The 27,166-nt window shown below is 34.2% G+C and overlaps 1 protein-coding gene across 1 annotated transcript in view; it reads left to right on the forward strand.

Moving 5' to 3' along the window:
- LRP1B (LDL receptor related protein 1B) overlaps positions 1-27,166 on the forward strand; it is a 1,887,165-nt gene that overhangs the window by 1,148,484 nt on the left and 711,515 nt on the right. Inside the window, 1 exon segment of the mRNA XM_021076285.1 lies at positions 1,770-1,886. Coding sequence (XP_020931944.1) covers positions 1,770-1,886 — 117 coding nt within the window.

Genomic DNA, 27,166 nt, shown 5'->3' on the forward strand with positions numbered 1-27,166 from the left:
GTAACATTTTCCCCTGTGTTTCTAATTATAGGCACTGGGAATAGCAACATTATATCCAATCTAATATAATAAATGAAGCCAGAGAGAAAATGTTTTCCTTTGTTTTTCTCAAGTAATCTTTTAAATATTCACCAGTAATGGATATACATCTTTACATAGCAAGTGCAGTTTTCTTAAGGGAAATAACTAGTATATAACTTTTAGGAAATTATTCAAATGATCTCCGAAACCCTCAATTATGGAAACCCAATCTAGTGTGTTTGAATGACTTTGAACCACGTTCTCTTTTTATACCAGCCACTAGTATTAAAGTTCACAGCATGTTTTGATGAAACAGGAACACATCCTTATAATTATCAATCCCAGGAAACATCTACATACTAAACAATATTCTCCAATCATAGCTGCTAAAACTCAGAGCCTAATTGTTCCTCATCTGTCCAATCCTCATCTAACTCAAATATTAATAGGTCTTCATGTCCCATTCCCAACATTTCCTATGCCTTTCTATGGTCCAATAAAAAGAAGTTGTGAGTGGCTGATACTTTTTTATATGAAAATGGATTTGTGACTCAGAGTGACAAAAGAAAAAGAAAAACTCAAACATTTAAAAATAACTAAGCATATGACAGGAGTTCCTATTGTGGCTCAGAGGGTTAAGGACCCAGCGTTACCTCTGTGAAGATGTGTGTTTCATCCCTGGCCTTGCTCAGTGGGTTAAAGATCTGGTGTTGCCACAAGCTGCAACATAGATTGCAGATGTGGCTAGGATACCATGTTGCCATGGCTGTGGCATAGGCCAGCAGTTTCAACTCCAATTTGAGCCCTGGCCTGGGAACTTCCATGTGCCAAAGGTGTGGCTGTAAAAAAGAACAAAAATTAAAAATAGAAATGACTATGCTACAAACTAAGAAGAATTAGGGAAAAGAATTAGGGAAGCTATCTAGGCTCTCATGCTTTCATGCTTGAGAAAGTTGATCTGATAATAATAGAAAAATAAAATAACTCCTTGTAGAACAGAACCCCTTCACTGAATAATTTTAAACTACTGCCTTTGGCTAACATAGAAGGCAACTTTCCCGGTGTGTGTTCATTGAAACCTTTAAGAGGGCCTAAAACAAAGTTCATTAGTATACTTTTTTGATTAAAAAAGTTATATGTTTTTATAATTGTGCTAAAAAATGAGTCGAAAATCTTCTTTAAGACTAAGTGTATGTTTTCGAAAATATTTTATATATTCTTGCTCCATACTTGAGATCATTTGGAGATCAAGAAATAAATGCATTGAAAATGTTCGAGGAAAGAGACCATTCTAACCCTGTAAATAGAAACCAGATACCCTGATATCTTCAAATCCTTCCTTCCAAAACACAGCAAGTTTCTTGGTTTATTGGCCAAAGCTCTGCAAAGTTCTTTTTTGTTAATTAAACACTGAAGAAATTTAATTCAGCCATATATTCATAAGCATGTGTCAAGAAAAAATTTTAAAATAATGAATTCGTCACTTCATTTTTGTAAGTGTGTGAGGATTACTGAATATCTTGTCACTTAGCATACATTTTCATGGAAAGGCAAAGCACGTGAACTTTAGAAAAGGCAGGTAAACTGGCATTACCAAAAATTTCATAAAAAATGTATTTTAAAAAAAATTTCCTCTAAGAGTAATTAATGTCTTGGGGGTAAAAGAGTTACCGTGTGATTTATTGTATCCTTGAGGTTGCCCAAAAGGCCTCTAAATTGATTCTTTGTACGTTAATTGATCATCTTAGCCAGAACATGCCAGGCGGACCAGTTTTCTTGTGGAAATGGGCGCTGCATCCCCAGAGCATGGCTGTGTGACAGGGAGGACGACTGTGGTGACCAGACAGATGAAACAGCCTCTTGTGGTAAGTTGTGAGTGAAACATGCTGTTAGTGGAGACTGTGTCAAACAGATTTCATCACTATAATCTCTCTTAAAAGGCGATTTATTTCTTTATAAATACGAGTTGACAAGGCAGAAGATCTGTTCCTTTTTATTACTGCCTTTCGGGCCTGAGTATGTACTTTCATGGTAACTTCAAAACAGATCCCATTCCTGAGGCAATAACCATATCCTTGACTAAAATAAATGGATCTAAACCTTGCAGATTTTAGAAGATATTTTAAGATTAGCAGGACATTCTCAAATGGTCATTATTAATCTTATGTCTATAATGAATAAATTTTTCAAACAGAGTAGCTCATCCAGTGACACTGGGCGTGAATCGGGAGGACATGTTTTGTTGTTTGCATGCCTGTGTTACATTCCTGGAGCAATAAACAATTACAGGCTGAGAATACATAGTCGGTAAACCATTTGTTTCATTTCTTATTGAGTCATGTAATTCTGAAGGACACAATTTTTATTCATGTAAAATATTTTTGTTAATGGGCTGAATTCCTGGTCACTTTCCACTGATCCTCCTACTTTGAAAAAGATAAATATTTGCTGTTCATAAAGTTGCAAAGTTAATTACTCCTATTTGTACCCACATATCAGTAGGTTGTACTATCATTTGTCTCAATAATGTATAGTGAAATATAGTAAGGGAATGACCCGTGCTTTATTTCAGGAATGACTTTTTAAAACTACTATACCCACATATTAGACACACATCACATTTATTGAAAATATAACACGATTGGGCATATATTTTTAATAATTTAACCGCATGTTAAAACACTTCTAATAGTTGGGAAATAGACTCCCTTTAAATCCCTCAATTTAAATAACTCTTTTTAGGGGCTGCAATCTCTGTTTACCTAAAATTTTCATTTTAAATTCTTTTAAATACTAGCCTAAGTCCCTATAGACATTTGAGTTTATAATCTCTGAATAAAGTATAGATAAGGTAAGTATTACTAAATGGCAATTGACATTGTAGAGAAGACAGTAGCAGTATTGAAGAAGAAAGCAATAGAGAATCACACAATAACAGTTAGGTGCACATTTTACATGTAGAATTCCCAAAGCCCATCTGATAAAGGGAATTGAACAGTGTACCTTCCCTCTTTTCCAACGTCCAGACTAATCAGTGTGGCTGGATCTGCACATAGATGGCTCTATTTTTTAGGAAAACTTGATTGCTCTTCTGCTCTTAGCATCTCCATCCAGGGTATACCAGAAAGGTAGCAAGCAACCTGAAAACATTAAATATCAACTGATAAGAAATGTGATTAAAACGTTTAGACTAGGAAAATGATAAGCTTGTTAGAAAACTTTGAGTAGTACTTTGTGCTGGCTTATTTTTAGTAACAGATCTAGGGTAAGACTTTTTTTTTAACAATTTATGTGAATCAAAGGAGAAAAAAATTATCCTAACATTTCGATAATAATAAAAATAATCATATCAGCATATTTGCATGCTTTTTGTGAAGTGAGAGAAGAAAACTGCTGGAAGGAGTCCAGACACATATTTTCTTTCTTTCTTTTTTGTTTTTTTTCTTTTCTTTTTTTTTTTTGGCCTTCTTGCTTTTTCTAGGGCTGCTTCCCACGGCATATGGAGGTTCCCAGGCTAGGGGTAGAATCAAAGCTGTAGCCAGAGCTGCAACGCGGGATCCGAGCTGCGTCTGTGACCTACACCACAGCTCATGGCAACGTCGAATCCTCAACCCACTGAGCAAGGCCAGGGATCGAACCCGCAACCCCATGGTTCCTAGTCGGATTCGTTAACCACTGCGCCACGAAGGGAACTCCAGACACAAATTTTCTTACTGTATCTTTACATCAAATCTATTAGAAACATATTACTGTCTACATTTTACAGTTAAAGAAATCAAAACTTAGAGATATTAATAACATACTTGAGATCACAAAACTAATATACGGCAGGACCAGGCCATGAATCCAAGTATACTTGAAACTAAAACTAAGCCATTTTCAAGCTGACTTTGGAAGGTAAAGATAGCATGCAAATAGGAGGCAGATAATGCCATTATACATATCCACAAATATCTTATTTATATGCATGCACACCTATAATGAATGAGTTTTATTCATTGGTATGTTGGTAAATCTTTCAACATTTCCTAATGGAGAGGAGCCCTGATCTAGTGTTTGACTATTTCTTTGGTGTGAATCTTCCCACCATGGCCAACACCAGATTGTCAACATGATTTTCTGACTATAAAGTTGGAAAAAGATGTGCATACCAATCAATACACAGTATATCCACAATGGGGACAGAATACATGCAAATAATTTAAAAAGCAAAATCATTAGGAAATTATGAATTTTTTGGTAGTAATTACCCTTGTTTTCAACATTATTTAATTATAAATTTATGTAATTTGTAATTTTTAAAAAAATAATGGCTGTGTGCTTAACAACTGACTCGTAGAATCCTTGAAAATTTAAGATTTGGCTCTGAAAGCTGGTACAGTTTCCTCCAGTACACTACTGGATATACACACATTGTGAAATTTAGTTGTCAAAATAGTATGGTTCTGAAATATACAAATTTTAGAGAATGTCTTTAAACTACATGGGTTATTTTCAGTACCCTTTCCCCTTTATAACATAAGAAATACATTTTTCTCCAAACATGTTCCTCTCTTTAGTAATATACATTTACCAGGGATTGAACCTAAGCCACAGCAGTGACAACAGTGAATTCTTAATTGGTAAACTACCAGGGAACTCCTCAGATGGTCATTTTAACTCAAAATTATATCCAGAATTCCCATTGCGGCGCAGTGGTTAATGAATTCCGACTAGGAACCATGAGGTTGCCGGTTCGGTCCCTGCCCTTGCTCAGTGGGTTAACGATCCCGCGTTGCCGTGAGCCGTGGTGGTTGCAGACGCGGCTTGGATCCCACATTGCTGTGGCTCTGGCGTAGGCCAGTGGCTACAGCTCCGATTCGACCCCTAGCCTGGGAACCTCCATATGCCACGGGAGTGGCCCAAGAAATGGCAGAAAGACAAAAAAAAAAAAAAAAAAAAAAAAAAAAATCCATAGAGATGCTGATAGTGAAGCTCTGGTAGGCACAGTCTCACTTTCAAAGCTGTAAGGGAGAATGGCCAAAATTTCTTCCATAACAGAATTTATCTCCGCATTGACTACAAAATGACAAAAACCACTACACATTGTTTAATTTGCTGCATTAGAAGAAAAGTAGTCACTCTACTTGGCAATAAATGAAAAGTAAATACAGCTTCAACTAAATTCCATCTTTATTAAGTACCATTATAAAATTTGGATTGATCATATTTCACTCTTTCTGTTGGTGTTGGCCAAGTTCCCATAAATTTAATCCAACCAGAAGATGCTGCAATCACTTTGTTTTTTATGCTTCAGCTCCATGAACAGCTTCTGTTATGTTTAATAATTACTGTTTTACAGTGAAAATAATATTAAAATTTGGATTTAAAAACATAGAAAATCTATGATTAGAAATGCTTCTAGTAGTATTATAACAGAGGGTTAAATTTTCAGTGGAATTCACTATCACCTATTTATAAACCCAATTCATTTTACTTGCATTTGCCATTACAACAAGTTAATTGCACATTCTAGGTTGAGATTATATGTGGGCAAACACTTAAATAATTAGGAAGGCCCTTGAGGATTCTCTCTTAATCTTTAAACAACCTTTTAACTTTTTTAGTACGTTTCCTATGTAGAAAGGAGAATGTGTAATTCAATGCTACAAATAAGAGAGGAAATGTTAAAATTGTGATGCATGTGTTAGAAGTGGACTGTATGCCAAGAAACTAAAGGTCAATCTCATTTCAAGGGTAGAAGTTAGTATTGTTTCTCAACATTTGTTGTAAAATTAATGAATCACCTGATCAGCTTTAAAATTCCCTGCCCACCCCTCTCCCCAGATTATTTAAATAAGAGACTCTGGGGATAGGACCCAAGAACAGTATTTTTGGTGCTTTCCAAGTGGTATGAATGCACACTCTAGTCCCAGTACCATTAAGGTGGTGCTTCTCAACCTTGAACATGAATCAGAATCTCTCAAGAGCTCATTAAAAAACAGAAGGCTAGGGTCCATTCTAAAAGTCTCTGATCCAGTAGATCTTGGGTGGGGACTAAGAATTTACATTTCTAACAAATTCCCAGATGATGCTGATACTTCTGCTGCTAGTCCAGGAACTACACTTTAGGAACCACTGACTGACCACAACTGCCATTCATACTGACTTTATCTTACATAATTGTGTTTATATTTGCAACACTAATTTAAGATGGAAGCAGTTATCCAGAAAAATATTCCCGTCTCCACATTACAGCATTAAATAGAAGGGTATTTTATGATGAAATATATTGCTGACAAACTTTCATGTTGCCGCTTGGACAGTTTATAGTCAACAACAGTGTAGTTTATTTTAAACTTTAAAAATTTTTAGGTTGTTCTGTATTCCAAGTATCTTAACATAGTTTACATTCATTATTATATTTTTATAAATGTCTTAATGTGAATTGGAAACTGATGTGTTGAAAAGATTTAACTTGAGAAAATACCTAAAGTTTACTAACAGATTGAAAGATAATTCAATGGGGTGTAAATAATAATCCACAAAGATTGGCAAAGTTAATATTACTCCATTTTATGGATTTTTTAAATCTATGAAGATAGCAGAATTCTGCCTCATGTACTTGTAATCTTACTTTTAAGTGTACTTGTAATTTTATTCCATATAATTAAGGAGCAAATTGGCAAGTATCAGACACAAACAGAAGAGAAAGAAAGAGCTATTAATAAGAAATCATTTCACAGTTAAATCAGTGCAAATTATACTAAAGATATTTTCAACTTTATTAATTAGAAAAACAAGCTTCCTGATTTTTAGTATTATTTTTTAATTTTGAAAAAAATCTACATATGTGTGCAATGATTTTAATTAATTGGAATCATTAGCCTAGAGTATTGGCAAAATGTGATAATTATCAGGAACTACTTTGCCCTTCCTTAATAGCATCTTGGCAGATGCAGTGACTCCGGTAACTTTTAATTTCTATAACTTGATTCAACCCATTTTGAAACTTTAATATTAGATCTTAGTCAAAACTTTCTCCTCCCCCATTGCCAGCTAGACTTTAGGTTCTAGAATCCTGGATATGAGGGGAACGTGTTCTGCTGCTTCACTGTCTACTTCTTTTTTCCAGACTTAGCTCTTCAGGAAGAGGGGATAGATGGAGGAAATAGGTAGCATCTTTTTAAGGAGATCTAGTTATAACTTCCTCTCTGCTTCTCTGAATATCACTGTCCTCTGACACATGAAAATGCAGCTCTCTTGAGAGGTTCCTATGTGAGATCTTCTAAGAGGTCTGTCTTCTCTTCAGAGTTCTTTGAACCTCCTCTTTCTTCTCCATTTTCTCTTCTCCCTGCTTCAGAGCTCCCTCACATCTAGATCTTTTATCCCCACCACAGATGGCAGATCTCATAGCCTCAAGTTGCTAGAATCCCTTTTGCTTGGTGGGCATCCTCTTGGTTGCATTAGCAATATGACAAAAGACGTTTTGCTGTTTTTTCCTGGTCAATTTTTTTTTTCTCTCTCAACTGTGAGCAAGATGCTTTTCTAATGACCCATCTCTTAGACCTGCCACCACTCTCCATTTCTTTCTTCTTTAGACCAGGTAAAATGGTCAGTCTACCTCTTGAGTAAATCCAATCAGTTCTCTTTTCTCATACAACCCATAGTTTTCATGATTGATTCTCACGGAGTCTCCCCTTCACTTGAACTCACTGTTCTCTGCCTAAGGTTCACTTACTAAGGTTCATTGTGGAATATTCTGCTATTATGAGGAATGGTTTTAAATACTGAGCTCACTCTACAGAACACGGAGGTAGGTAGTGTTTCCTTGTTCTTAGTATTGGATCTAAGTGGGCCAGTACCATGGCAAAAGGAAGAATCCCACTGTTTTACATGTTCATTTACTTAACTTATTAAATCATTCTCTTTCCTTCTCCTTCTCCCTTCCCCCCTTCCTATTTTAGGAGACACATGCCTACCAGTGCGTGCACACAAACAGACACATTATTTCAATGCATGAAATTTTACAAAGGATAAGGAAGAATATCCATTTCCGCCCTAATTTTAAATAAAGAAACTGAAACACTGAAAGATGTGTGGATGAAGTTGAAGAATGAGTTACTCTAACGGCAAGTGTTAGAACTCAGGCCCATTCACTCCGAGTTGTCTGCTTCTAAGAATCACAAACTTTGGTAGTGGTTGGTAAATGTTATCTAATTCGACCTCTCATCCAATATAAGAATTCTTCTAAAACAGATCTCAGAGATGCTTACCCAGTCCTTGTTTGAATATCTTCAGAAACAAACATCTGGGAATTTCACAGGGTAGTTAATTTCACTGCTGGGAAGGAATCAATTATCACAATATTCCTCCTTTCTGGAGCCAAAACTACAGGCCTTCCTGCAGATGCTACTCAGTGATACTTGTTCTGTCTTCTGAAGCTATACAGTCTCAATCTATAACCTTGACCACAGGATCGCTCTTTAGATAACCAAAGGTACTATCATGGCTACCTAAACGTTCTCTTTTATAGGTGAAACACATATATAAATTCCTTACATCAACATTGTAAGCTTTTTCCCTAGCCATTGCCCTACTGTGCATATGCTTAGATTTTCAATGACCTTAGTAAACTCAATGCCCTAAATGGAAACTTGACGTTTCAGTTTTGCAATAAAAAATTCTAGGGATTTGTGGCACAACAATGTGAATATAGTTAATACTACCAAATTGTATACATAAAAATGGTTACAGTGGTAAATTTTGTGTGTTTTTCCTACAATTAAAAAATTTCCTGGAGTTCCCGTCGTGGCGCAGTGGTTAACGAATCCGACTAGGAACCATGAGGTTGCGGGTTCGGTCCCTGCCCTTGCTCAGTGGGTTAACGATCCGGCGTTGCCGTGAGCTGTGGTGTAGGTTGCAGACGCGGCTCGGATCCCACGTTGCTGTGGCTCTGGCGTAGGCTGGTGGCTATGGCTCCGATTGGACCCCTAGCCTGGGAACCTCCATATGCCGCAGGAGCGGCCCAAGAAATAGCAACAATAACAACAACAACAACAACAGCAAAAGACAAAAGACAAAAGACAAAAAAAAAAAAAAAAAAAAAAAAAAAAAAAAAAAAAAAAATTTCCTGCCCTGGAGTTACACATAGCATCTCATATTTTTTTTTTGTAGTAGATTATAGTAGACTTAATTACCTTCAGAATATAGATTCCAGGCTTTTGTTAAAACAGTCTTAGGTGGCAGTCCTATCATGTAACTCACATGTTAAGCTCCCAGTCAATTAAAATATCCAAACTTTTCTTATAGACTAGTCCATTCATTTTGAGAACTTCGGGCGTTTCCATTTAAACATTCTTTTAAGTTATGTTTAATAGTCTTCTGGTTCTTCCTTATCTACATATTTTTAAATATATACGTGGATGGTTTCTTTTACATTCATATTGCCACTCTTAGACCTCCATCCTCTGATAACCCTTGACCCTCCATTGATCCAGTTTTGCAATTTTGGATCCATAATGCTAGTGAATTATCAAGTTTTGTGTAATTCAAAGAATGGACAAGCATAACTATTAAGGATGTAGCCAAACCATAGTAACAAAGACATGAACCTTTTGGAAAACAATTGAAAACTGATCCATTAATTAAAACTCTATGAATAGCTTTATATCAAGTACTCTTACACTTAAATTTGCCGTCATTTTGCATGCATGATACTTTTATTTATCATGAAAAGATTTCTAAAAAATATCCCTAAAACACAGGAACACTTTGTTTATGGAATTCTCATAATATATACTAATCTAAAGTTGTATCAGCAAATAAATTAGTTTGGAATTAATTAATTTATTTTACTCATGAACAAATAGTTTCCTTAAAAATACTGACAATGTTTTAACAAATTTCATCCTAATTTTTTTTATATTTTTATAATGATTTTTATTTTTTCCATTGTAGCTGGTATACAGTGTTCTGTCAATTTTCTACTGTACAACATGGTGACCCAGTTACAGATACATGTATACATTCTTTTTTCTCAAATTATCAGGCTCCAACTAAGTGACTAGACATAGTTCCCAGTACCGCACAGCAGGATGTCATTGTTAATCCATTCCAAAGACAATAGTCAGCATCTATTAACCCCAAACTTCCAGTCCATCACAATCCCTCTCCCTCCCCCTTGGCAACCACAAGGCTCTTATCCAAGTCTGTGATTTTTTTTCTGTGGAAAGGTTCATTTGTGCTGTGTATTAGTTTCCAGATATAAGTGATATATATGATATTGTCCTTCTCTTTCTGACTTACTTAACTCAGTATGAGAGTCTCTAGTTCCATCCATGTTGCTGCAAATGGCATTATGTTGTTCTTTTTTATGGCTGAGTAGTATTCCATTGAGTATATATACCACATCTTCCTAATCCATCATCTGTTGATGGACATTTGGGTTGTTTCCATTGTCTTGGCTATTTTTAATAGTGCTGCAATGAACATGTGGGTACATGCATCTTTTTCAAGGAAAGTTTTGTCTGGATATATGCCCAAGAGTGGGATTGCTGGGTCATATGATAGTTCTATGTATAGTTTTCTAAGGTACCAACCTAATGTTCTCCATAGTGGTTGTACTAGCTTACATTTTCACCAACAGTGTAGGAGGGTTTCCTTTTCTCTACACCCCTCCAGTATTTGTTATTTGTGCGCTTATTAATGATAGTCATTCTGACTGGTGTGAGTTGCTATCTTTAGTTTGCATTTGCATTTCTGTAATAATCAGGGATGCTGAGCATTTTTTCCTGTGCTTGTTGGCCATCTGTATATCTTCCTTGGAGAAATGTTTGTTCAGGTCTTTTGCCCATTTTTCAATTGGGTTGTTGGCTTTTTTGCTGTTGAGGTGTATGTAACTTGTTTGTATAATTTAGAGATTAAGCCCTTGTCAGTTGCATCATTTGAAACTATTTTCTCCCATTCTGTAAGTAGTCTTTTTGTTTATTTTGGGGTTTTTATTTTTGTTGTTGTTGTTTGTTTCTGTTGCTGTGCAAAAGCTTGTCAGTTTGATTAGGTCCAGTTGGTTTATTTTTGCTCTTATTTCTACTGCTTTGGGAGACTGACCAAGAAAACATTTGTAAGGTTGATGTCAAAGATGTTTTGCCTATGTTCTCTTCCAGAAGTTTGATGGTGTTTTGTCTGATATTTAAGTCTTTCAGCCATTTTGAGTTTATTTTCATGCATGTTGTGAGGGTATGTTCTAGTTTCACTGATTTGCATACAGCTGTCCAGGTTTCCCAGCAATACTTGCCGAAAAGACTGTCTTTTCCCATTTGGTGTTCTTGCTTCCTTTGTCAAAGATTGATTGACCATAGGTGTCTGGGTTTACTTCTGGGTTCTCTATTCTGTTCCATTGGTCTGTCTGTCTGTTTTGGTACCAGGACCACACTGTCTTGGTGACTGTGGCTTTGTAATATTGCCTGAAGTCTGGGAGAGTTATGCCTCCTGCTTGGTTTTTGTTCCTCAGGATTGCTTTGGCAATTCTGGGTCTTCTGTGATTCCATATACATTTTTGGATTGTTTATTCTGGTTCTGTGAAAAATGTCCTGGGTAATTTGATAGGGATTGCATTGAGTCTGTAGATTGCTTTGGGTAGTATGGCCATTTTTACAATATTGATTTTCAACCCAGGAGCATGGAATATCTTTCCATTTCTTTACATCTTCTTTAATTTCCATGGTTAATGTTTTATAGTTCTTGGCATATAAGTCCTTTGCCTCCTTGGTCAGGTGTATTGCCAGGTATTTGATTTTTTGGAGGTGCAATTTTAAAAGGTACTGTGTTTTTGTATTCCTTTTGTAATATTTCATTTTTAGTATACAGAAATGTGACTGATTTCTGAATGTTAATCTTATATGCTGCTACTTTGCTGAATTTATTGATCAGCTCAAGTAGTTTTTAGTTTGAGTCCTTAGTATCATGTCATCTGCCTACAGTGACCGTTTTACCTCTTCTCTTCCTATTTAGATGCCTTTTATTTCTTTTGTTTGTCTTATTGCTATGGCTGGGACTTCCAGTTCTATGTTGAATAACAGTGGTAAGAGTGGTCATCCTTGTCTTGTTCCAGATTTTAGTGGGAAGGCTTTCAGCTTTTCTCCATGGAGTATTATATTTGCTGTGGGTTTGCCATAAATGGCTTTTATTATGTTAAGGTGTGTTCCCTCTATACTTAGGTAAGAGTTTTTATCATGAGTGAATGTTGGACTTTGTCAAATGCTTTTTTTTTGCATCTATTGAGATGATCGTGTGGTTTTTGACTTTTCCTTTGTTAATGTGGTGTATGACATTGATTGATTTGCATTGTTGAACCATCCTTGTGAACCTGGGGTGAATCCCACTTGGTCATGTTGTATGATCTTTTTTATATGTTTTTGGATTCGTTGGCTAAGATTTTTTTCAGAATTTTTGCGTCCATATTCATCAAAGATATTGGCCTCTGGTTTTCTTTTTTGTTGGTATCTTTGTCTGATTTTGGAATTAGGGTTTTCATCCTAAAATTATTGTCAGAGATGTACATATAATTCACCTCTCTAGAGTTTCCAAATTTCCACTCAGTTTTGGAACTGGGACAATATTGTTTATCACTTTCCAGTTTTCACTTATCTTTCCTTTCTTCCACTTATTTCAAAATGACTGTCAATATGCTGAGATCAAAAATGTTTGATGCTTTATTACTTGTTTGATAATTGACTCAATATGAAGTTAAACCATTTTTGGAAATTAGGTGTTTTGTTTGCTTTAGAGTGTTAATTTCCTCTCATTCTTATTGTGTTCTTTACTCTCCAATCTGGCAATAGTGACTTTTATTAAGATGATGGAAATCAAAAAATTAAAAATCTCTTTTCCTGCCTGTGTCCTGCAGATATATGCTTTGTAACCCAGATGGTCTTGATCTTTTTATTTGTTGTTGTTCCATACATTTATATTTAAATATTCTTCCTGTTTTTTTTTTTTTTTAGAAATTGTATTCAAGCTTTCATTGCATTGTCTTGTTATTATTAGGTATGTGATATGCTTTCGGATTTATCTCTGATTATAATTCCCTCTTCTGCATGTGCTTGATTAACAAGGTTCTGTATGCAGCAAAGGATGAGGAGGTTAAGTTTCAGTGTAGTATACTGAAAGCCACAGACAGAAATGATTAAAAACAGCTTTTAGTTTCTTGCCCTAACTCAGCATTCCCCCAAATTCTTGCTTGAGAATATGAATCACCTTGGTTATGTATTACCAATAAATATCCCCAGGCTTTTTATCTGCTTTCCCCAAAGATCTCCCACGTGGTAGGTCTCACATAGAATCTAAAAATCTACATTTTGGGAAAATTCACCTCATGTGATTCTTATCCTTAGACAAGTCCAGAGAGAGTATTTAAACTTTGTGATTTCAACATTCTCTACAAACAAGAACTTTTTAGTGCTACTGCGATGAATTACTGCAAACATGATGGCGTAAACAACAGACATTTATTTCCTCACATTTTGTGGGCCAGAAATCCAAAATCAAAGTGTTAGCAAGAGGCTCTTTTCAAGAGAATCCTTTCTTGGAATTCCCTGGTGGCTCAGTGAGTTAAGGATCTGACATTGTTACTGCCGTGGCATGGGTTTATTTCCAAATAAAGTCACAATCACAGGTACTAGTGTTTAGGATTGGAAATATCTTTTTGACCCACACAATTCAATCCACTCCAACTGGGGAACTTTATTATGTCCTATACCAACAACTGAATTATACTGGAGGTTCAAGGATAGGTAGTCTTAAAAGATGAATAGGTAATTCTAATATGCACCCAGATTTGTAAAATACCCTCCTAGTACCTATTAATTTAATCCTTGCCTCCTGGCTAATATCTAACCCATTCTCTCTATTATATTCTCCCAACCCTCACATTCTCTTGCTTTTCCTTTGTATCTACAGAACTGCACTAACAAAAATAATTTGCTGGGTCACTAGCCACTGGGCAGTAATAATTCTAACTGCCTCTATAGTGCTGACAGAAATGCAGCCCTTTAAATTTCTGTTAAAAATAAACATGAATTTTTCAGAGATTGCAGCAGCATTGATCTCCTCATTGGTTCCACACACACGCACGTGCACACACACACACACACACACACACACATTCATGTATACACACACACACACACATCACATGCATATGCATATATATACAAACATCACATATATATAATGAGATTCAAATGAGATAATATATGTAAATATCTAGATAGTAATTAGTATCTGGTATCTAATAGTCATTCAATCTTCTTTTTCCTTCCTTCCAAATAATTTTCTATTCTCAAATGAGAATATATATACATATATTCTCAAATGGAAATATATATTTTCAACTGCAGGTGAAGTTGGTCCAGTTGAAATTAGTTCAGAAAATAGCAGTATTTCCAAATCTTTATTTTTAATATTAAATTTAATGTTTTAAAATATGTAAGATTGAGGTCCTATATTGATCTAGGAAACATTTCTGTCATGCTGAGTTGGCATCTTGCAAACAGAAAGCTATGTGCATATGCCAATATTTGAACCATGAGTTGCTGCCCATTGATATGATTAGATATTTTCTAGCATTTGAGCAGAACTTAGGTGACTGAAATTGGGACGCTACCCCAGAGTATAGTGCCAAAAGGCCATCAGGATATAAATTCTGCAAGTCCTCTTGAGCCAGCATCCTTTTCAGAGACTCAACTATAAATCAAATATTTATTAATCTGCCCTCCAAATATTGTGAAATCTCTTTTCCTGTCGTTTAGACTCCACCAAGTCTGATGTTTTTCATCTGTTAAGTTCTAGGTACCTGGTTCGTAAAAGAAGACAAAAGACAAAGTTTCTGTTAGAGGTTAGGAGAGAGAGGGGAAAAGGAAAAAAACCTCAGTCAGTTAAAAACATAATATGATTTAAAAAAAAATTCTATGTCAAGAAATAAAGCAAATAAGCTAAATGACATTTCTACTGATGTATTTATATATGACTTTTCTAAATATTGCTGTATTCCATCAACAAGTAATATATACATACCCTCTGATTTGACATATACACAGTAGGATTTGGTACTGAAATTATATGTTCAATGTATGTCCATAATCTAGTCTATCACTATTATGTATTTAACTATACTTTATATATATTTTTCTATACTTCATATATTTTTTCTATGCATATATTATAGATCTATTATATGTTTGTGTATATACATATATATATATATTTGTGTGGGTATACAAATTTAGCTTTAAAAACTGAAGTACCATATAAATGCCAACAATAAAAAACGAGTAAGTCACTCTGCCTCACTCACACCACCATTTCCAGTGACAATCATTTTTAACTCCCAGCCAAGTTTTCTGGTTATACTCATCTTTTGACTTCCTCTTAACTAGAACATTTTGTTAGTTTAAATTAAAGCTATACAAGTAAATTAAAGTTGTACAACTTTATAGAATATGGTGTTATGCTCTCATAGTAATATAAGAATTCATTATCTCAAGATGTAATTAAAAGCAATGATAAACTATATTGAAAAACTGGAAAGATGGAAAGTGTGGAATACTAAAAGAAAGTAAAATTCTAATTTTTAGTAAAGATATTTTGAATGGTATGTAACTAACAAAACTTGATTAATAAAATATTGCTCATTGGTCAGCTTCCATAAATATATGGAAAAATAAAAATCAATTATTTGTGATTTTCTTCAGTTTCAGTAAATGATTTTAATTTATTGTTGTATTAGAAAAAGTCTGGTGTAATTTCTTTCTTTGGAAGATATTGAGACTTTTTGGCCTGGGCAATTATTGTTTTTGTGGAAATCTATTGTGAACACAAGAAAAATAAGTGTATTTTTAATAGGTTGCTGTAGATTTCTTTTGACATATAGCTTGATAGACACATTGATAGATGGATAGATGATATTGCTCAAGTGTCTTTGTTTTTAATATCCTCTGTATTCTTTTTTATATTTTCCCCACTTAAGGATAACATAAAAAATAAAAGCTAATTTCTCTGAAATATATTTTCTTTTATATGTAAGATTACAATACAAACTCTCTCATTATAGTAGTTTTATTGTCATGAGAATTAAATAAGAATCACATGTAACACCAAATACAGTGTTTGGGTAGTTAAATGCACCACTCTTCCATCAGTTAGTAGTATTTCCCCTTTCCCTTAATTCCATTACTAGACTAACCTCGATTGTATACGATGGTTTAAAATGTGGGTTGATATATAGATGTATAATAAAATATGAATTTAAAATTATTTACAATTATGAACCTTGGGAAAAGTTTAAAATATATATTTGAATATTAGTAATAAGCAAAAGAAGTATATAATTTCATACATAAATAATCATATATATGGGTGCAATAAAACATTTGGACTCCTGACTAATACCTTCTTTTGATAGTGAGCTAAAAATAAGAACAAGGAGGCTAATTCACTAGCATATATGTGTAAGCCATGAAGCATGACTAGGTTTAGTAATGCTGTTTTACTCCTGGGTTTAACCCATGTAATTCCCAAAGGAATGGGAACTCTTCCCACTGAGTGCACTTTTTTATTTTTCTCTGTTATATTTAATGGTTGTTACATTTTCTCTCTCAGAAAACATTTTTTTAAAGTGCTAGTTTTAGATATGTTCTTTGCTGTATATACATAATGATACTGTGATTTCTTATTTGCAGTTAGGATGTATGAAGCTCAATGACAATTTAATTGCCTGGTGACTTTTATATTGTTTAATTGGTGGGGGAGCAGTCTTAACTAGAATGAGCAAGGGTTAGCTCTTAAAAACCATTGATAATCATCTTAAACCAGTATTGATATAGTAACAAATGTTGTCCAGTTTCGGAAATAACTACTTGTACATTAGGAATGTCCTTTTCTTCTCTTTCCCATGAGTGTTTTACTTTCTTTGTATGTAAAGGAAAAGGAAGTTGCCTGGGTAATCCAAGCATAACCAAGATTTCAGAATTGTTAATGGGCATTAACCAAATGACCATAGAGCTAGAAACAAGGAATCCCAATGTAAATTTTTTGCACCAAGAAGTCAACATGAATAAGCAATTTGATGAAAAATGCTCCTGTTAATAATGGGCTAATTTTTTAAAATGGTAAAAATAAAACAGAAAAAAAGTATCCCAAGCAATCTTACTACTATTTCATGGCACTGAAGAGTCTATTCTTGTGCCTACACAGTGCTAAAATTACCAATCTTAGATTGTGAATTAGAATGAAAAAATATGATAAAATACCATATAATAGCTTTTAAAATTTCTATAACAATATTTCCAAATAAAATTTATTTTATTCTTTTTCTCTTGGATGATGTAGTATTACATGTACAAAAAATGACTAAAATTGTCTGAAATATAGAATTAAAATACATAGCAAAATTTATTTAAGATACTTCTTAGATGTTTTGGGTTTTGATATAAACTATAAATCAATCAACTGTTTATTTCATTTGCCTCTTTTCACTGGGCATTTCTAATTCACTGAAGCTATAACTTTCTTTAATTATTCTTGGGTTGAAAAATCTAAAGTCATTGTTTAATTATTAATCTTGAAATTAAATCAAATGTTGACTTATTTTAGTACTAATTATTTTAACTGCCAGGGATGCCTATTACTGTTAGATAATGGATCTGTTCTTTAAAATTTTTCCTACTTCTCTAAAATGTGTAAAAACAGGAAATGTAACTTTTATCTCTCCTGCAGTTTTAGTCTCACTCACTGGTTTCTTCCATTAATATTAATGTATGCTCAACTTTCACCCTCTTAAAAAAGATTACCACCCACAAAACTACCTGACTTGCCTTTGATCTATATATCTCTCATCAGCTATCACATTAATTCTTACTTTCTTCATAGTCAAATGACTTGGGAAAGTTGAATAAAATTTATGTAACCATCTTCCACTCAGTCAATTATAAAATGGAGACATTTCTTTCCCAAATCATTCCAGAAAAATGGAATTGGCCAAGCTCAACAAGGAAAAACAAATTAATCTGAGTAGTATACTTCAGTTTGTATTTAATGCTATCTGAGCAGGCTTCTCTTTCTCTTTGAAACACTTCCTTTTCTTGTATTCCACAGGATATTTCTTGGTTTCCCCCCTATGTTTTTTCTGGTTCGTCTGTCTCTGCCTAACCTTCAAGTATTCTTCCATTATTTTCTTAGGGAGGGAAAGTAAATTGCTTTCTAAAAAGTTCTCATTTCTAATTTAGTTATTTATTTGGGAAGGAGAGTATAATTTTTACTCCTGGTTCAATATTATAAATCATTAACAGGTTAATTTAGACTCAACAAATTTCCTCATAGAATTCTAATATTTTACTACAGTGTTTCTATACATAAATTTACTTTTATTTATCTCAAGATAGATTATGATTCTTGAATCAAAATTTATATCTTTGATAAATTCTGAGAAATTCTAAAAAAGTATCCTTTTGAATACCACCTACCTCTGTTTTCTGTCTTCAGTATTTTTGGAACCCTTAGGTTAATGTTTGGTCATTTCAGTCCGTCCTCCATGATTTTAAATCCCTTATACATTATTTTTAATCTTTGAACTGCAAACATGGAGATCCATACAGTTCATAAATCCAAGGCTCTTGTTTTCATTTCTGATTATTCTATTTGGTTCCCTTTCAAGCCTACCTTATTTTATTTTTTTCATGTTGTCTTTTTACATGTTTTTTATTTTCATTTTTGTCTTTCTTTTTAAAATAAATTCTGGTTTCCCTCTTTTATAATACCTACCATATTTCAATCTAATCTCTGTCGGTTTGTGTTTTTTTAATAATGATTTTTATTTTTTCCATTACAGCCGTTTTTGTTTTTGTTTTGTTTTTTTTTAATCTGAAAAGCTTGCATATCTAATTCTTCCATTTGTTGGGTTTGCTAATTTCACTCACCAGATATTTCATTCACCAGATTTTTTTTTTGCATTTGTATTTATTTATTTTTGTGATTTTGAATTCTGAGGTCATGTTGTATGTCTTTGGCCCAGTGGAAATCTTATGAGACTTTCTTGGGATTAGCTACACTGAATTAATTTTTACCCTGATTTGGTTTGCTTTTTTTTTTTTTTTTTTTTGCTTTTTAGGGTCACACCCATGGCATATGGAAGTTCCCAGGCCAATCGGAGCTTTTAACCACTGGCCTACACCACAGCCACAACAGTGCTGGATCTGAGCTGTGTCTGCAGTGTACACCACAGCTCACAGCAACACCATATCCTATCCCACAGAGTGAGGCCAAGGATTGAACATGCAACCTCATGGTTACTTGTCAGATTTGTTTCCACTGTGCCACAAAGAGAACTCCCTGACTCTTTTTTTTTTTTTTTACTTGAGGTTTTTCTGAACTATAGAAACTGGAGCTTAGGATACAGACTTATAATTATAGGTGCTCAGGAGAGACTATATGCTTTTTTCCACTTTCAGTCCAGACTGAGACACCTCCTTATACGGAAGGAATGTCATCTCATGCACCCTTCCCTGAGGGTTTAGTCCCAAGGATCCCGGGTATGTGCTAGAATTCATACCTTATATGGAACCTATTAATTACTACCTGTTAAATGTTGACATCAAAACCCATACATCTAAATTATAATTCCAGGTTCCTGTCATGGCTCAGTGGTTAACGAATCCGACTAGGAACCATGAGGTTGAGGGTTCAATTCCTGGCCTTGCTCAGTGGATTAAGGATCTGGTGTTGCTGTGAGCTGTGGTGTAGCTCCCAGAGGCGGCTCGGACCTCGAGTTGCTGTGGCTGTGGCATAGACCGGCAGCTACAGCTCTAATTAGACCCCTAGCCTGTGAATCTCCATGTGCGGCAGGAGTGGCCCTAGAAAAGGCAAAAAGACAAAAAATAAATAAATAAATTATAATTCCATCATTCTTCTACTGCTTTTGCAAGCAAAATCTCACACACACACTATTTGTTTAGTTTTCTACAAACATGTTTGCATGATTTTCATTTCTGGGCTCCAAAAATTTGCATTATTTTCTTACACATTCACTTATGTGTTAAAATGTTTGGTTGCTACTTTATCTAGTGTTTGCCATTTATCTGCCATATTGACATAACTGTTAGATTTTTTTTTCTAGCTCTTAGTCTCAGTCTTTATGTAGTCCCTGGGTGTTCTTTTGACTTCTAAGGCTTTGTTATATCTATAGGGATCGTTTCTGAATCTGTCTGTCAAGCCTATTTACAGCTCCTAAAATTTCACTACCTCTATCTTACACCCTATTGCAGCCATTCTGAAATTCTTACAGTTTCTCAAACGTTTTATGTACTCTGTCTTCTGGGCCTTCAGAAATGCCATATTTCTGAAAGATTCTTAAAGCACTCCTTTCCTGCTTTAACCTGAATCTATCATTTGTATCAGCTTGTACATCACTTCCTCTGGGACACAGTATCTAAGATTAGATGCTTCTGTTGTGTGTTACAACAACATCTTACATACCTTTATCAGGATTTATTAAAGTCATTTGTTTAGGGTGTTCCCATCATGGCTTAGCAATAACGAACCCGACTAATATCCATGAGGACTTGGGTTCAATCCCTGGCCTCACTCAGAGGGTTAAGTATCTGGCTTTGCCATGAGCTGTGGTATAGGTCGCTGACATGGCTTGGATCTGACTTGGCTGTGGCTGTTGTGTAGGCCAGCAGGTGCAACTCCAATTCGACCCCTAGCCTGGGATCTTCCATATGCCATGGGTACAGCCCTAAAAAGACCAAAAAAAGAAGAAGAAGAAGAAGTCACTTTTTAAATTATATTACAGATGTTTTTCCTACTAGATTGAAGCACTCTGAGAAAAGAAAATGCTGAAAATTGCATCGCAGTGTCAAGTACTATTCCATCCATTGGTTCATTCATTCTAAGGGATGTATTGCTAAGGCCTGAAACTCTATCCGGTATAAAGTTCTCAATACAAGTTATTGAAAGAATAAAATTGTTGCAGTAGTTTTCTACTCTGTTTCATAGAGTAGGAACTTAGAATCAGAGGTGTTAAGTAATTATTTAAGGTTACATATTAATTATTGATAAAACCATGATTTGAACTCAGGTTTACCTGTCTATAAAGTTTATGTTCTTTATACATGGCATCATATGTGCGATATGAGATGCGAGGTTTTTAATGTAACAACAATAAAAAAGCAGCAAAATGAAGACAATACGGTGTCCACCGTTCTCTTATTTTTTCTCTAAAGTATATTTACTCTATTGAATCCTTATTAAAGTCTGTCCTATGTAAGTAATATTACTCTGGAGCCATAATTAATGTCAGTATTCAGAAATGTTATATATTTTCTCAGGTGATATAGTCCTATAATCTCTATAATTTTAAAAGTACTATGTTTCCATAACTATATTTAGTTATAGGCATTAGAGTAAATAAAAATCAGGACTGGAATATAAATAGAAGAGAGAAAACACAGAAAGAAAAATTAAATTTTTGTGTGTTTTTCTCCAATTTCTCTACACTGTAATGTTTTAAGCATATTATCAGCATGCTATAGTGAAAAAAATAATATATTTTAGAATCAGACTCATATTCAGATTTTACTCTGACACTTGTCCTCAGACAAGTTATGCTGTTTTTTCCTGCACATTGGAGTTAGCAATAACCATCACAGGGCTGTTGTAAAGAGTCTAAGTAATGTATGTGTGGCTAGCCTAGTACCTCATACTCTATAAATAATAATATACATTATTGTCTCATTCGTATTTAGACAATACTTTACTAACCCCAAACTCCTATAATGTTCTCACCTTGTCATTTATTTTACCTTGAATCTTCTATACGTTTTCCACACACTTAATTATGATATGTCAAATGCATATATATATATATATATATATTTATGATATGTAATACATGCTCTCAAACAAACCAATGATTACTGTATTTTGAAGCTTCAGTGTAAATTACTTTGAAATAATCCTATTGGGGCCAAGGAGGAGGAATAGTAGGAAAATTTCTAGGTCTGAGAAAGGAAAGAGACATAAATTGGATCTGAAACATACCTCACTGGGAAACATTCCTGTAAGCTTTGTATACTAGAAAAATATAAGTACCATACCAATCATGATTACCCTTGAGAAAAAGAAAAAATTGTTGCCATTTACATAATAGCATACATATAACCTGGCAATAAATTTTAGGCGAAAGATATAATAGATAAATTGAGCATACTTCTTGCAACAATAGAAGCTTTTTTAACAGTCCATTAATCCATATCATATATTCTATGAGGTCGAAGTAACTATAGGAATAAAATATAGTTTTCTTTTCATTGCTGTAATTTTAACATGATAAAATGTATGCCACTTTGGTTCATAACGTTTCTCTTTTTCAGAGCTAATCAGGTAATCTCTCCAAGTACCCTGCAATTTTTGTTTCAAGGAAAATCCAAAGTCAAAGACTATTTATGCGAAGTCAAGAAAAAAAAAATTATGTGTAACATTTAAGTCTTTGTCAAATATACGAATTCATAATGATATTTTAACAGACCAACTATCCAGAAACAAACTGAAATATGGATTATATTTTCAAGTTTAAAATTAACATTAATTATGGAAGGACAGGGAAAATGTTACAATGGCTTTAAGAAGTTTTTGTGTTACATTTTAGGCAATAAAACCTCATTATACCTCATTTCTCCATTACCATTAGATACTGTTTACAGGACACTAAGGAATTATGGACATAGTATTTTCCAACATTAGTGAAAAATAGGAGGAGACTCTACACTGTATGGAAAATTTTAGATGGAATTCCTTCAAAAATGTATTGTACATTTGACTGCATTATTAAGCAGAAAAAAGCCCAGGATAGTTTTAACATTCCCTTGTTTATTAGTTCTTCCACTTTTCTGAAATTCAGTTTTATTGGAATGCTGTAATAATCCTAGAAGTTGTCCAGGTAATGAACTCTTTTTTTGCCACATTAAATTCTTTTAGAATGTTGTGCATTTCCAGATGACATTTCTTCTGACTTCATGATCCTTAGGACTTTAAGGACTCAAGAGATGTTGACCAGAGAGACCGTGTGATTTACCAATAAGGAAACAGGAATGAATCATTAGTAACTTTACTCTGGTACATGTGTCCATTAAGTTAATATCCTCATTCATTCTAGTTATCAATTTTTCCTCTATATGTAATTTACCTATTGGTCATATGAACTGATTCAGTCAACAAAGTTGCCAAAAGAAATGATGTAACTTGGTATTACATTAAAAAAAATCAGAAATGAGATGTAGTCATTTAAGAATACACATTACATGCATATATAGATGAAAAACAAATAGAATGCCAGATATTTCTCCAGGAGAGTTAGGTTTATTTGGAATTGGTAGAGTATTGCAATTCAGGATATGCAACAATGGCAAGCCACATGCAAATCCCTATAAAGAAAGGGGAACACTTCTGTAGAAGGGAAAAGGAAGCTGGGAGGGCTATAGAAACAGAGTCCATGACTTTTCATAGAGGTTTTTCTTCTGGTTAGGCTCAGCTGTCATCCCAGGGTATGAGAGCTCCCCCTTCTGGTCTCCCAACTCTATTTAACTGAGATTTTTATTTATTAATTTTTACAAATGTTGTATTTACTGTGGATAGATGCCTTACTTTCATTTTCTTAGAGAGTGAAGCTACACTGGATTTCTCATTTTTTTATTTACTTTGGAAATTTTTTACCTCTTGTGGGCTAATTTCCAGCTGGTTTTTATACTTAGAATCTAAGCGGTAGATAGAATCTTAAAGGTTACATGGGAAATTTCCCAACTAAGATATATCTTATTTAATTGTGTTTCACATTCTTGCCCTTCACAGGTATTATAGTTTTTACAGATTGAAGGCTTATAGCAACCCTATGTTGTCAGATTATGGTTAGCATATTTTTAGCAATAGAGTATTTTATTAACTAAGGTATGTATTTTTTAATATATAATGCTATTGCACATTTAATAAAGTATACTGTAAACACGACTTTTATATGCATGGGTAAACCAAAAAATTCACATGAATCACTTTGTTGGAAATTTGCTTTATTTGAGGTGGTCTGACACCAAACCTGCAATACCTCTGTGGTGTGCCTGTATTGTAAAATTCAGAAGTTTCCAAATGCTTGGGATGATTTATTTTTTCCCTAATAAAACGTGATATCAATTAATATGTTCCAAAGTTTATAGGAAAGATATTTTAAAATAGGAATTAACCTATTATAGGTGCCAAAATATAGTGTATTTTTTAAGATTTTTTCTATTGTAGTTGATTTACAATGTTCTGTCAATTTCTGCTGTGTAGCAAAGTTACCCAGTCATATATATATATATGTATACACACACACACACACACACACACACACACACACATTCTTTTTCTCATATTACCCTCCATCATGTTCCATCACAAGTGACTGTATATAGTTCCTTGTGCTATACAGCAGGATCTCATTGCTTATTCACTCCAAATGCAATAGTTAGTGTTATTTTCAAAAGTTAGATCCCATCATACCTTACAGTCTGCAATTAGTTGCTTATTCATTTTAACCATGACTTATGGTGCTTCGTACCATAAGTAAGCATTTTAAAGTCTCTACTCATGTCTATTGTACATCCTCTACACATTAAACACTTGTTTATTTAAGGAAGAAAATACATTTTGATAACATTTGTGTTAATTTTGGAAAGATAAATGTAAGTTTCATTATCTTATCCAGTAAAAAAAAAAAAAACAAACAAAAAAAACATATTGACTGTGCCTTGGGAATTTTCATTTGTCTTTCAAGTATTCCTTTTATATGTCAAAATACTTGTTAGCTTGTTGCATGGATGGCTCTTGATGTAGCCTTTTACTCTACACATCAGTGATTGTCTTCTTCTTATTTCTATCTTTGAATCATCCTAAGACTCTGATCACATTTTTTGGCTTTTAAAAAGTTACATTTAGTCTAAAATTCATATCTAAAGACATGGCTTTTGTAATCATAAAATTTAACAAAGATTTGTTCAGTTTTAGAAGAATTTCCATTCAAATGACAATATCTCAGATGAATATACTCTAAGTTAAACTCACACAAGGAATTGCTTTTTAAGAAGTAAAAGAAGCAAGTAATCAAGAATGCCATGTCAACTAGACCTGATATGAAGGCACTACTTTCCCTACATGTTCATGAAATAATAGCAGTTTATGTCATTATGGGATAAGTTATCAATACTTAAAAGACTGTCACTTGTAGTCTTCACTGAATATCACTGCTGATCCTGGCTGACTCTCTTTTGCCAGCTCAGCTACGTCACAAGAAGCATTCTTACAGGCTCCCAAGCTGACTCATTGTTTCATCATTTTAAAAACAAGAGTGAATATTTTAGTCTCTGACTTTAATTTGAAATGTTATTTGGGGATGATATACAAAATAGGTCTTTCAAATGATCATGCAAAATTACTTTGTATGCATTTTACTTTTAATTCTAGTTACTGATGACTTGCCAAAAACTATGTATTAATATAGACCTTAAATTTTTTTATTTTATTTATTTATTTTTTTGGCTGCACCCACAGTTATTGGAAGTTTCTAGGCTAAGGATGAACCTGGCCCGCAGCCGCAACCTAATCCACAGCTGTAGCTATGCCAGATTCTTAATTCACTGTGCTGGGCTAGAAATAGAACCCATGCCACCACAGAGACAAATGCAAATATTAACCAACTACCTCATAGTGGGAATTCTTACAGAGTTTTATTTTTTAAATGTCAGCATTGGTAAGGGAAAAATGCAAAAATTCTATAGGCGTTATAGCAGTGTTACTTAAAATTCTTATATCCTGAAGATCACATCATCTTTGTTGGTTAAATTACTAGGAAAATGCTAAATAACATAATTTTCAAATGAAACCACTAGCCGGAATACTTTGTAAAGTCCTCTTAAAAAGAAATGATCTAGGTCTTTTGCCCATTTTTCAATTGGGTTGTTGGCTTTTTTGCTGTTGAGTTGTTTAAGTTGCTTGTTTAATTTAGAGATTAAGCCCCTGTCAGTTGTACCATTTGAAACTATTTTCTCCCATTCTGTAAATTGTCTTTTTGTTTTTTTGGTTTCCTTTGCTGTGCAAAAGGATGGATTGGGAGCTTGGGGTTAATAGATGCAAACTGTTGCTTTTGGAATGGATTAGCAATGAGATCCTGCTGTGTAGCATTGAAACTATGTCTAGTTACTTATGATGGAGAATAAAAATGGGAGAAAAAAGAATGTATACATGTATGTGTAACTGGGTCACCATGCTATAAAGTTGAAAATGTATTGGAGAAATAACAATTAAAAAAATTAAAAAAAGAAATGATCCAAAATAGACCTCGGATATCATCCTGAGAAGTGTGACTACCATAAAGACCCACATCCCATGAGGAGACCAAGGTTCCAATGGGAACTACCATTCAAACCTTCTCATAAATGGTGCAGGGTGGGGAACCAAAGGCACCAGGAGGATGGCATGATGGATGAGGACATAGGGCCTGATGACAGAGGGAAGGCTCAGGGAACAAACTGCCCTTGTATGTGTGAGGTCCATGATTCAGCCTTTAAGGCTCTATTGATTGGGTCCTTGAGTCAGAGCTGTGTTTAAAAATTTAGAAAAGAAAAGAAAATAGGCCTACAGAAGTGTAACAAAAATGATGAAGTAAATCTTGGAATGATCTACCCTACTAAAATAAATTAAATGTTGATAGTGGGGTATTCCCTTTGTGGCTCTGAAGGTTACAAACATGACTAGTTTAAATGGATACAAGTTTAATCCCTGGCCTCGCTCAGTGGATTAAGGATCTGGCATTGCCATAAGCTATGGTGTGGGTCACAGACATGGCTCAGATCCCACTATGCCGTGCCTATGGCATAAGCCAGCGGCTGCAGCTCCAATTCAACCCCTAGCCTGGGAACTTCCATATGCCATAAGTATGGCCCTAGAAAGAAAAAAAAAAAAAAAGAGGTAGTATTATATCATTTAAAGATAATACCAATAGCTCAAAATGATTGACATTTCCAACATTATAAATTTAAGGAATAGTGACTGATACAGACAAAAACTTGCGAACCAATTGCTAATT

The sequence above is a fragment of the Sus scrofa genome, chromosome 15 (genome assembly GCF_000003025.6).
Source record: "Sus scrofa isolate TJ Tabasco breed Duroc chromosome 15, Sscrofa11.1, whole genome shotgun sequence".
Classification (NCBI taxonomy): Eukaryota; Metazoa; Chordata; class Mammalia; order Artiodactyla; family Suidae; genus Sus; species Sus scrofa.